The 12,965-nt window shown below is 50.7% G+C and overlaps 1 protein-coding gene across 1 annotated transcript in view; it reads right to left on the minus strand.

Moving 5' to 3' along the window:
- Positions 1-3,096: 3,096 nt before the first annotated feature.
- Positions 3,097-12,965, minus strand: part of LOC119379305 (max-interacting protein 1) — a 90,201-nt gene continuing 80,332 nt past the window's right edge. The window contains exon 6 of the mRNA XM_037648576.2: positions 3,097-7,517. Within this exon, the coding sequence (XP_037504504.1) occupies positions 7,381-7,517 (137 nt within the window). The 3' untranslated portion in view covers positions 3,097-7,380. The remainder of the gene's footprint in view (positions 7,518-12,965) is intronic.

The following is a 12,965-nucleotide window of genomic DNA, read 5'->3' on the forward strand; positions in this document are numbered from 1 at the left end:
TGTCCTACCACAGCTGAGGGGTGTTTCATAAACCACCCATGGGCAATACGGTTTTGCATGCTGTATCTCACAGGCGGCCTTATTTTCTCAGAAACACGGGCGCATAGCCGCGAGAGCTTGTCAGGGGCGGAAAATACCACATCGTGTCTGCCCACAACCTTCTTCAGGTTGTGGGCGACCTCATGAATATAGAGTATAGTTTCCGGCCTTTCGTTATGCTATTTAGGTTCCGCCCTTTTGCGTATGTCTTTCAATTTCTTGAGCAAACTCTCCGAAACACTAGTTATGACTGAGGAAGGGAAACCAGCTGATTGCACACGCGACACCTGATAATCAAAACTGTCAACAATCATGTGTTCGCAAGATCTGCTTAGTACGGAATGTAAGCACATTGTCGCAATGCCTCAACATTTTTAGAGTGCGCCGATTCAAAATTAAGCAACCTCTTTTAGCACGAGGTAGATACGACCAGCACGTGAACTTCACGTGCTGGTCGTGGGTCGTGCGGCACGTGGGTTCGAAGCAGTTTCAAGCAATAGTGTGGTAGAACACCTGCTTGCCACGCAGACGGCCTGGGTTCGATTCTCATTCGAACCGATTATTATTTGTTTTATTTGCGTCTTTCTCGATTTTTCTGTCAGGGACAAGATTTTTCGCTCACAACCAAAGACAGCGACACCGGAATTTCTGCGAAACGAGCTTTCTAACGCTATCGCGTTAAAATTACTCTATAGGCTCCCTAAAGGGAGCCCATACAGTAACTCTAGAATGGTTACCACGCGCTTACCAATAGTGTCTGAAACTCACCAATTGTTCATGCGTTCTAAAGCGCGTAGGAGCTCACAAGTCGCGGCATCACACTGCCAGAACAGGTTCAAAATCATTCACCGCTACCCCGTGGAACAGACGGGCCGCGGTGGACGGCTCACGGCCTCTTGGGCTGAGGACGCAGTCCACATGGGACGAAAATGCCACCTGCTACTTTACAGCTCTGCCAGTCAGTTGGACGTTTGACAAACTACTGCGTTTTGTGAAGAGACAGCCGGTATACTGAAATGCCTTTTGATATACTTCCCCTCAGTACAAACGCATATTAAGGTGAAAGATACTGATGTGACAACTTTTAGCGAGAGAGAGAGAAAAGACATTTATTTGGTCCGGAGGGAAGAGTATGAGATGTTTACACATCCAACTCATGGCTAGTCCCATGTCGGGACGGGGAGGCCGAGCCTCTCCGCCCTCTCAGGGCCTTCCGGACAGCCAGGAGCTGGACGTCGTAGCTGGGGTCGTTGATAGCAGCTGTCCACCAGGCTTCTCGACTGTAGTCCTGCAACGCACGGCATCGCCAGAGCATGTGTTTCAATGAGCTAACGTCACCGCAGTCTGGGAATGTTGTATCTATCTCCGCTTGTATTCTACTCATGAAGCTCCTTGAAGGATACGAATCCGTTTGGAGCATTCTCAGCGTGATAGATTGTGCTCTACCAACGCCTCCTCTAGAAAGATGCCCGCGGAGTCGCTGGCTATCCCATTGTAGCCGTCCTGCCTTGAGTTGTGGTCGTTTATCGAGAGATGGCGCCACGTTCTCCCCTATTCTTTTCAATGGGGCTGACGTGGTGTGACGTCAAGGGAAGTAATGTGCGCATGCGCAAATGTGTGTTGCAAGCGGCCACCGCAAGGATCGCCAGCTACTGCCCTCATTAGAAACGGTGAAGGAGGGAAAGGGTAGGGCAGGAGGTTTTTGGCTCACGCGGCAGGCATCTTTCTAGAGGAGGCGTTGGCTCTACCAAGTTTGTGGTGAGGGGATGAAAACACCCGTTTAATCCCCCGGTAGTGCGAGGTAATCTCGTGAAAGGTGACGAGTGCATCGCCCAACTCGAGCTGTTCCGAACCATTACAGGGCCCCACATCGCCGCGGCATACGAATCCTCGCGCACGATTATGAGCGATCTCGTTGGGGTTCGGTTGGACCGGTATTACGTCCGGACCCATGTGAGCCGGGAACCAGACAATGTGGTGAATTACGTCCTCCAAGGGCCTGCCGTTAAACACCCTCGCGGCCTCTCTTGAGATTAGACCCGACTGAAAAGCCCTGACGGCAGCTCGTGAGTCAGTGTAAACGGTGGTGCGTTTCGGATCCAGTAGTGCCATAGCCACAGCTACCTGTTCAGCTACTTCTGCCATTGATGTGCGAAGTGAGGCGAATTTCGCACTTACAGCCAACGAATGTTGTCATCTGAAAACGGCCAATATCAACCAAATCATAAAACCCCTTCACTGCAGCCGGGAAGGAATCTTCGGATCATCGTTGGTCCTGCTTCCTGGAGAACAATATGGTACAAGCGTGAGTTTTTCCTATGCGACAAGCGGCACTTTCTAGCTCGGGCAATGGGAGCATGGATGGCAGCTGTGAATGCGAGAGAGTAACGTGGCCTCGCAGCTGGCATCGCGAACACGCACCAAGTTTCTGCATAATATCGATGCCACAGTTTGGGTCATGAAGCAAACTTATGCGCGAGACGAGCTGCGAGTGGCCAGAAAGGGCTTTGCGCGTCCTTTTTAAACACAAATCACATTAACCCGCATGAATTGGTTCGTATGCGCTTGAGTCAACGTTGTGTAAAGTCTCATCAGTGCTCGCATGTGAAAGTAGGTTTGTGACCCATCATTCGGCGATTTCCGCAGACTACAAATACAGTTCCCGTATACAAGTGACAGCATCCTGGGTTCATCCTCGAAGCGCAAGGCAAGTGTCCGCCTTTTGCCATTCGCAGGAATCAGTGGCCAAATTCGTGGATGCTGCTACAGAGTGCTTTAGTCAAAAATACGAGCAGAGAACTTCAAGAGGCATTTTCAGGGATTCACGTCCGGTCACCGAAAGAGGCGAGCCAGGGCGCGACGAAAAGAACTCACTATAAGCGCACATAGTCCTGGTTTGTGCCACGTTTTCACAGCGGCACTGTGTGGGCAGAGCGTGCAATTTGGGATGGACCAAGGAATATTAGAGCGAGCGTGGTGAGTGACACGAGATGCCAACAGCGCAGCGCTGGCGTTGCTCGTGGAAGACAGCGAAGCAGCAAGACGCAGGAGGCACTGTACGTGAAATAACGTTTTATTTTAGGAAAAATGAAACAGAATAACATCGTATAGACACATGAAGTATGTACAGGAAAGTTGATTCTGAAAGACGCACTACTCTTTAGAGAAGGGGTACCCCCGAAGCGCGGCCAAGGCGGGCGCGCCCGTGCACAACGTGATTGTGGGGTCGGGAGAGCTCACCCAAAACACAGAGATGCTCATCACAAAGCAGGTTACAAAAAAAAAAAAAAAAGAACGAAAAGACGCTTGCGTTCTTTCATTGTACTTGCCTCACAGTTGCTTCTATAGACATTCATTATAAATATATATATATATATGTACGTATATATATATACATATATATTATGTATATATATATATTATATTACCATTTTATGTACATATTTATTACAGTCAGATTCTAAACACACAGCATATGGGCGCGCGGAAGGGGAGACAGAGGAGGTGGACAGGGATACGGAAGGGGTGTGTACATAACTTTGTTTTGTTGCAGGAACATCGCAAAACTGTGCTCGAGATCCTTGGAAAATGACTACTACTCGTTTTGAATGTCAGAGAAGCCATGGCAGCAGACATTTTATAAAAAATCATGCAAAGCAATCGCCAAACCTAAGATTCGTGGGAAAAGAACACGGAACTTTCCCAGGATAAGCGAAAAAAAAAAAGACGATAAAAGAGCAGCAATAGGCTCAGCGCCGTGTCGAAAAAGCAGTACAACGACGAGAAGGAACTTGGGTGCTAAGAGGAAGGGCTGGAAAGAAGATAACGTTTTCGCGAGCAAAGCCTCGTCACATTCCTTTAAGGAAAACCTTCGCGTCAAGTCAGGAGTAACACGCCTGCAAGGGCCTCGTACACGGGCCTGCTTGGACAGCACAACACCATGCTACACCACGCGCAAGCACAGCACACGCAGGGGACACTCCTCCACTCACAACGGGGTCTACGTTGCGGTGAGTCACCAAAAAGAAAGAAAAATGAATGCAAACGCGTCCACGACGGTTCTGGGGCCCGCTGCATTGGCAGTTGGCACACAGCATTCGGCTGGCTTCGCTCCCGCAATCGCGCATAAGCAGGAATCTAAGAGACCTGAATGACGATCGGAAAACGAACCAGTCTCCAATCTGCGTTTCTGTTCGCCACGAACCACACACAGCCATAATAATAAAGTGCTTCCTCGGGAGTATCTCAACGGCATCGGAAGAAATGCGGAAGGGCCCCGCAGCGTCGGCAAACGAAGTGATGCGCGCGCACGACACGCATTCTCACTCCGATCCCAACGGCGAGAAGACCGCCTGCCAATCGCGCGGTAGGGGCTGCTGCAGAGCACAGCTGCTCGTGTAGCTGCGAGGGCGTGTGGCGAAGATCGACAACAAACAAGAAAAGGGGGAGAAATTAACCTTCATGCGAGAGCAGGCGGACTTTGTACTGAAGGCCGGGAGGCCGAGATTCTCTCTTTTTCGTTCTTCCCAACCGGCTGTCTACGAACCTGCCGACGCATGGCCGACTGGAATAAGGGACTTGTCTTTGCTCTTGCACTCGAAAAAAAAAAAAAAAACTTTTTTTCTTTCCTTTCTCTTTTCCTCTTTTTTTTGACCTTTTTTTTCTCCTTTGGACGGGAAACTTGTCGGTGTACAACCGGGACAAAGACAAGAAAAAAAAAACGAAAACAAAACCACAGGGTCGCACGAAATGACGGATGCGCAACACTTGACAATGCCTGCTGGGCGTTTCGGAGGCGGCGTATGCGATTTGGTGCGAATAATGCCCATAGGTTACGTTCGCACGCACTTCTGCATCAAGACAAACTGTCAACGACATCGGGATTCTCAATGGCGGAAAGAGCTTTCCGAAATGCGATGCCGAATGCCTCGAGCATCGCTCGAAAAGCGTTCACTGGGATGCGCCCTTTTGCGTAAGACTAATTAAAAAGTCAACCCCCGAAAATAACTACGAGACTGTTTTGCTTGAGAGCAAAAGATCCTACCGGAGGGCAACGCTTCAAGACGACTGCTTCGACTCACTGAATGACAGCGGGTCGGGAAAAGCGCCCGTGAGACGGGACCGACGGGATAAAAACAAGAACGAACACCGGAGAAACAAAAACAAATACATGCACTACGCTTTGTTCTCAGAAGACGCTCGTGTGCGGCTGGGTGGCAGCGGCAAAATAAACTGGAAGAGCGTTGCCTCGGAGGGCACTCCAGTCGAAAGGACTCGCACCGGCCTGCGGCGACCGAAAGCCGCCGGCAGGGAAAGATCACTGGGGAAAATGCGAGGAGACTATTTCACGTCGAAGCGCAGCAACGGCCGAAAAAAAAAAGGAAGAAAAGCACAGCGAAACTCCCAATTGGGCAAAACCGCACAACGGAACGGGAAGGTGCATACACGCCTGCTGGAGAGTACGCAGCGGCGACGCTCGCCAGGCGTCCCAGGTACAAGGGTGGCAGACGCGCAGTTTGGGAGCTGCAATACTGATTCTCGGGATGGCAGGGGCGGCGAGCGGGAGTCGTGCCCGCGAGAATGCAGTTGTTCCCTAACGATCCCGCACTGCGATGGATGCAAGACCTGCCTCCAGAAATGCATGTGAATGATCGAACGTGCCGTCATTCTCGACGCGGGAGACGACGCTCTTTCACCGGCAAGGTACACAAGTCTCCTCGAGCGGCGACGCTGGACGACACCCGAAAAAGCGCAGCCGACTCGCTGCCACAACCACTGCAGAGTGAATGTCGACAGCATACGAACAAAATCACTGGGACAGACGCTCGAGCCAACCGTCGCCCCTTGGACTGCACATCGCTCAAGGACGAACATGCAGCACAGCAAGGTCGACCGAGGACGCCACGTGGCTGTACCCATTCCTTCGCTACACATTTGGCGACATGAAGCGCTCGGCATCCTTGCCCATTGTGCCCGCAGCACGATGTAAGCGTACTTCAGGCTGCAACGGCCGCTAGAATGGCTTGAATGGAGACTCGAGAAGTTTAACGTAAAGCGGACGTGCTAGCGAGTAGCGTCGGCCGTATAAGCTGGCCAGGCTACGAGCAAACACCCGATGTTTGCTGGAACGTGTAAACAGGCCCGTAAGCGATCGCAGCTACCATTTCGCGCCCAACCGGCGCTTTCTCGGGATGCCAGCCAACGTCACCCTCTAGTGTTTGCGCGTAGAACAGAAAAAATGTACAATGAATATGGTGATGGATAAAAAAAAAAGGCGAGATGTGCTAACCCCAGGCCGAGAGTAAAAACGAGGAAAAATGTACAATAAAATCGTCGCTAGATGCCTCTGACGGAAGGTGCAGGAAAAAATAAAAACCACTGCAAGCCCCACGTGCAGAAGCCAGATCGACTCGTCCACACAACCATATAAACAACTCGCACCCTGTTTCTCTTTGGACACACATACTCAGTCACACGAACGAGGGTGTATACGACATTAGACACATGACCTGCGTACCCTCCAAAAAAATATATCGCAAAAAATAAAGAGAGTGCGCAACACTGGGGTGCTCACACATTAAAGTCCGTATATGAACATTTTTTTGTTTGTTTCTACTAAACAAGAAAGCATGACTCCCTCGCCAGACTTGCACAAATACACACTTCACGGACAAACACACTCGGAGACATGCGCACGAGTGAGTATACACAGACACACGCACATGCATTCGCATGCCCTTTCACGACGAAATATTGCAAATAAATAGTTCGTATTCACCACAGAAAGAAAAGAGAGAAAGAAAACTGCTGCCGCCCCTCAAAATCAGCACAACTCCCGAAACCATGGATTTTTCCTTCCTTCCAAAAATGCGATCAACAATGGAGTTGTAATTCGGATGTGCCAGTGGTGCTAAGCTGACATATTGCATTGCCAAGAAGGAGGCAACCGAATGGGAAGGATGTGCAATGCGGGGAGGGGACAGCGAGACGAGAAAACAGCGCGCGAAGAAAGAGGACAGACCCCGACCGACTCTCTTGCACAGGCATCATGGAAAGAAGCGCGGAACAGTTGCCTACCGAGGCGGCGGCTTCAATGGTAGAAACGGTATATTGCTTGCTTCGCAGCGGTGGCTGCACTGGCGTTATTACTGGACACACATCTCTGTTCGCTAGCGTGGTGGTTTCGGACGAGGGCGGGAGGGGGTGCCGCTGGTTCTCTTTCTGGTGCGCACCATGCAGCTGGTCACTCGCATGGTGCTCGGGTGCGAAAGAGGCCAAGAGCGAGAACGGGGAGGGTCGGTTTGTGCCAAGGGGATCGGAGTCATCGGTGTGGATGAAGGCCTAGACGGTGTGCTCCTCCACTAGGCAGAGCCTCTTGGTCGAAATGGCCATGCCGCCGTCGCTGGTCATGCTCTGGATACTGCTGTGGTCGTCCGTGTCACTTTGGTTGCTGTTGTAGCCCATGATGTCCACTTCATCTGCAGCGGGGCAAACAAGAGGAAAGGGCACCGTCAGTCACCAGAGACCACGCATCAAACACTGCACGATAAATGCCTTCGCGGTGTCGGCGTTATGTGGTACTTTAAAAGTGTATACGTACGAGAGCGCTGCGGCAAAACGCAGCACCAGTAAGGTAAGGGGTGAAAAAAGGCCTGCTCCCCAACACTTAAGGAATTCCTTATGGGGATATTTTCTCACATTTAAACGTGAGCTGTCATTGGTGCATGGGTAACTGTATTCGTTTCCTGATGCAATTGAATAGGACACGGTAAAACGGGAACGTGATGATTCGCCACAAATTTTCACCTGTGACTTAAACAAAGAAAAGGCTGAGAAGGTAACGCTCTTTTGTACCAAAGAAACGGGCAGGAGTACAGCAGTCAGGAGAAGAAGAAAAAAAGGGGATTTGGTTCACACTACCGCGGTGTTAACGAAGCGACCACGCGAAAACACAAGGGCATGAAGATAAGATGATGCCAATGATAAGCTGCATTACTAGCCTTATCCAAGCCTGCGGACACGGCATCACGCGACATTCTTTGGGGTTGTGCCCAAATGTACGACCGGAGGATCTCAAGGATAACAAAAGGTCAGACCATCGTTTCTCACTGTTGCCTGTATGGGGAATGAAAAACTGCGGCGTTTCACGTGGGCAGATACGGAAGGGACCGAGTTGTCCAAATAAATACTGCCACGCTCGATCACTTTTCAAAAAATATTGCGCGCACGCGAGCTTTCCCGAGACAAGGTCGGCAACGCTCGTCATTCAAAGGCACTTGGAGTCGAGTACTTATCCTACCCGCCACGGTGGTCTAGTGGCTATGCTGCTCGACTGCTTACGCGCAATCGAATCCCGGTCGCGGCGGCCGCATTTCGGTGGAGGCGAAATGCTCGAGGCTCGTGTACCTATATATAAATTCAGGTGCACGTCAAAGAACACCGGGTGGTCAAAAGTTTCCGGAGCCCTCCACTGCGGAGTCCCTCATAATCAATTAATCGTTATGCCTATATGGTTAGGTAGCGCACTTTCGACGGGGACAAAAGAAACAGAAAGGACACGACACTCGCTTTCTGTTTCTTTTGTCCCCGTCGAAAGTGCGCTACCTAACCATGTAGGCATAATGATCAGTCACCAACTAGCCCAGCTCTCAACCTTATTGAACTTCAATTAATCATACCCACAATTATTATTATGAGTGTTTATCCTGCCATCAAGGTGGCAGCGTCGAAAAATCAACTCATTAATGCGTTTTTCATAAACCAGTGTAGCGATGCCTTTTCGTGCTTCTCGCGCTTGGTCAGAGCGTTGTCAACGGGATCAGCCGGCCGTGAGTAATGGATGATAAGACTAGCATGATAGGGCATAAAGCATCGCTACAAAATACCGGCCCACGGCGCGTCATCGTTGTACACCAACAGCGCAGTCTCCGAGAAAGTGTGACGCCCACTGACGCGAGGGGGACTTAAAGGAGTACTGACACGATTTTGAAGTGCAGCAAAACGGACGTTTTTGGTTTCCTTGGCATGTAGTGTTAACGCTCTCCCCATACCGCATCCGGGAAACACGTATAAATATTTAAGTTTGATTTTAAAGTTTTCATCTCCCAGCATCTGCAAGGCAGCTTCACCGCATGGAGAGCCCTATGACGTTTCAAGTCAGCTCACTTGGTTTGCGAAATCTGGGTTCTGCATGCAGCCTAAATCACAGAAATCGCTGTCGGAGGCACTGGACGACAGTTCACTCATCATGAACCACGTTCGACTGACAGCAAAGGACAGCAGGTGCATATTTCGTGGGTTGCAGCCTGCCCGTGACGTCACGGGCCGACTTGACACGTCACTATGAAGCCGCCCTCTCGAAACCAAAACCGAAACTGCTGGCTGAAAGAAGCGGTATTAAAAATATATGCAATGCATCCCCAGGCACCACGACACTCTTTTTAGGGTTCTCGACACCCGTGCTTTCATTTAGAGCAACAACCCGAAAAATTTTAAAATTCATGTCAGTACTCTTAAGAAATGCAGTCCAGCACGTGGACCTGCATTTTCTCCTACAGTGCCTTCACTTGCAATCACAAAACCTCGGGACCCAGGGCTCAGAGGCCGCCGAGTGACGGCACCGGCGAGCGGGCCGGCGAGCTAGATGGCGCCTTGGTGCAAAACCGGAGTGGGCCCGGATGGAGGGCGAACGACCTCCTAACGCAGAGCCTCTTTTTCCATCAATCCCGTTCGCCGCCCGGTCGCTGCACTTGGCGGCTCGTAAACAAGCCGGCCAGAGAAGCGCGCCCACCGTGTATGTGCTCGGTCTGTGTTGTTCCAGCTCGGAATCGCTCACCGCTCGACTGAAGCGTGCGAAAGCTTATCAACAACACGCACTACAATATGCTCGCAGCAGGCCAAGGTCAACATTCTTGTCACTTGTGTGCCTCGACGCCCGTGTGGAGTTCTCAGAAGCAGAACATGGACTTAAAGGTCAACTGAGGCGTCGGGGTTCGTGCTGTGCTCTAATTGCGTCCTTTCCGTGTTCTAGTATAATTGCTCTCATCAGCCTGCAGCCCCAAATGCAGCAAGATAGCCCATGACACAGTGAATAAGCGAGACTTCTAGCACTTGTTCAGGGGCTAGTTGGTGCATTCTTTCGGACAGTGAAGTCGTGCTTTCTTTTTCTGAAAGAAAGCGCAACTTCACGATGACGTAGAAAGAAAACAAGCATGGTACTGTGTCTGCGTCTGCTTTCTTTCTACGCCCTGGTGAAGTCGTGCTTACTATCATTAGCTAGAATAATCAACTAGCCTAACATGTGTTTTAGCAAAGCTATCCCACCGTGCCCAAGACATGAAGGCCAGCTAGACTAGCAGCGTGATACGTCCTTGCATATTACGCGGTCGCCGGCACGGCGCGGAAGCGCTCCGTCGCAAAACATCCGGGATGGCCTCGATAAATGGGCGCCCGTAGGAAAGCATTGCTCCACCTGAGATGCCCCACTTTTGCGTGGGGAGCCGCTAAATATACAGGCTCTCTTGCCCACGCCGCCTGTTCAGTGTCCACCCAGTGAACACTGCGGATGCAACAAATAAATATCCGTCTTATACGATAAGATAACGTACGCTGAAACGCGTTCGGCGACGTCGCGAAAGCGGCCACCACAGCCGCGGAAACAGTGGTGCATTGAAGAACACAATGTGCCCCCGTAGATATCAAGCACGCTCTTTTCCCATACAAATGCCTCTCACACGCAGCCGTCCTCGATGTAACGAGTACACACCTAGAAAATGCGCGCAGTCCTGTACGTATGCTAGCCTAAATGATATCGGTTTTAATAGCAGCAAGCAGCGCCTGAGAACACAAGGTCTCTCTTGTATATCTCGTGTTTTGTGGCACTTTTTGGTGCTCTCCATCATCAGCCTATCCACCCAATGATCTCCAATGTGACTTGTCCTGCGCGAGCTCATTCCATTTCATGTTTACAAATGTGCACGTTTCTTAGCTTCTTCACCTCACCTAACCCTCTACTGCACTCGGCTGCATTACCCACTCTGTCGCTCTAACTGACCATTGGTCATCCGTCCTTCGCATTGCGTGACCTGCCCATGTCCGTTTTTATCGCTTAATGAACTAGAATATCGACTACCCATGTTTGTTCTCTAATCCACTCTGCTGCCTTCCGTTTGCTTAATGTTACGCCTATCATTCCATCGCACGCCGCGTGGTTCTGAACTTTCCGAGTTTCTTTGTTAGCCTCCAAGTTCCTGCCCCATATGCTAGTACTGACAAAATGCAATTGAGCACTTCCCGCTTTGGGAACAGCGGTAAATTGCCGGTCATGTGTTCGCAATGCCTACCCTATCCGCACTAGCCCATTCATATTGTTAAGTGAATTTCATTCACACAAGCAGGCTCCCTCCCCTGATAATAATTGACCTAGATGTACTCTTATGAACCTACCATAGCCCAACAATACATTTTGACCAGACTACCCCGGCAGACAGTTACGCTCGCGCTATTTATAAAAAAAAGATTTCCAGAGTGCATCCACGTGCACCGGAACCGGAGACTGAGCCGCGGCCGAAAGTTGTACTACGGCATGTTGGTTCCCCTTCACACGTTAATTGGATATCACGTCTACTTCCCTTGAGCGGGGTGTCGCCGACTCCCTTGGGTGCATGTACACGAGAATTCTCAAATGTACGATTTCTCCGAAGTTGAGACGACATATATATAGCCTCAATCGTAGCGCACTAAGAGTTGACAATGAGGGCATGCAAACCAACCAGACAGCAACAATGTGCATCGCACCAGTGCGTGTCATCACAGTACACCGCCTTTGCAAGGGTGGTCAACGCATGCTACAACCCTCGCTCCTGCGTTCGCGAACGTTTCCGGCCGCAGTCACCACGCCACTAAAAAATATCACGAGGGAGAAAGCGCATACGCATGTGCCCTCACGGCAAAGCGTGATATCAGGTGTACCGGATATAGTATCTACCCCATCCGCGGCCAATGCAGTGAACGCAGCACCCTGAAGCACGCGGCGCTAACGTGAATGACATCACTAATATAACCATTTAAGACACACTGATTACCGTTTTGCAGATGCCTTTCTATCTCAGCTAGTATGACTGTCAGAGGCGCTATTATGGCCGATGCGGCTAGCGCCTACTGGTCACCACAAAAACCGCGTTGATGATACCTGCAGTTGCCATGTGGGCTTCCGCTATCGCACGGAGCGAACGATGCAGATGAGCGAGCAAAGTAGCGGAGTCTCGACGTGACAATGCTACAATATTCGCAAGAATTTTTCGGCTTTTCGAGGGCGACGATCGCAAGACCTTGGTGCCGCTTTGGACAGAATAATTCTTTTATCCGACATGATCGTCTCTGCAAGCCGAATAGGCGGACCGTGTATTGCGTGGTGGGGGCCACGACAGTGGCTCCCCGGCGTGACTCAGCCGTCGCCACGCGGCACAGGGAGTATTTTTTTTTTCCTCGAGCCGACAGCGGTGCATTGCCCCCGTGCGCAACTCGAGGCTTTGTCACCGCGGCGCTGACGCGCCCGACCGGCAGGGCATCGCGTTGCGACCGGCACTTGGAAAAGCGCCCCACTCCCAGCCATCGGCTAGCGCAGTCAACAAGTCTAAATACAAAACACGCAAAAAAAACCTATTCCGCGCAGGTTTCTCATTGAATGCATTCTTACTGCGGTGAATTATCGCGAACTATATCTTTAGAAGCAGAGCACTTTCGGGAACAATATTTCTTCCAATGCGAACAACTCAGAAGCGCCGGAAAAGCGCATTTCCAGAGAAACCTGTGATCGAGATCACGCGCAGTGTCGCGCGCCCTTGTACAATCGCGCAACAGTGGCTTCGCAACCGTCACAGGACGAAGTGGCATAATCCGTATCCGAAACGCCTTTTCTTAGAATC

The sequence above is a fragment of the Rhipicephalus sanguineus genome, chromosome 1 (assembly GCF_013339695.2).
Source record: "Rhipicephalus sanguineus isolate Rsan-2018 chromosome 1, BIME_Rsan_1.4, whole genome shotgun sequence".
Classification (NCBI taxonomy): domain Eukaryota; kingdom Metazoa; phylum Arthropoda; class Arachnida; order Ixodida; family Ixodidae; genus Rhipicephalus; species Rhipicephalus sanguineus.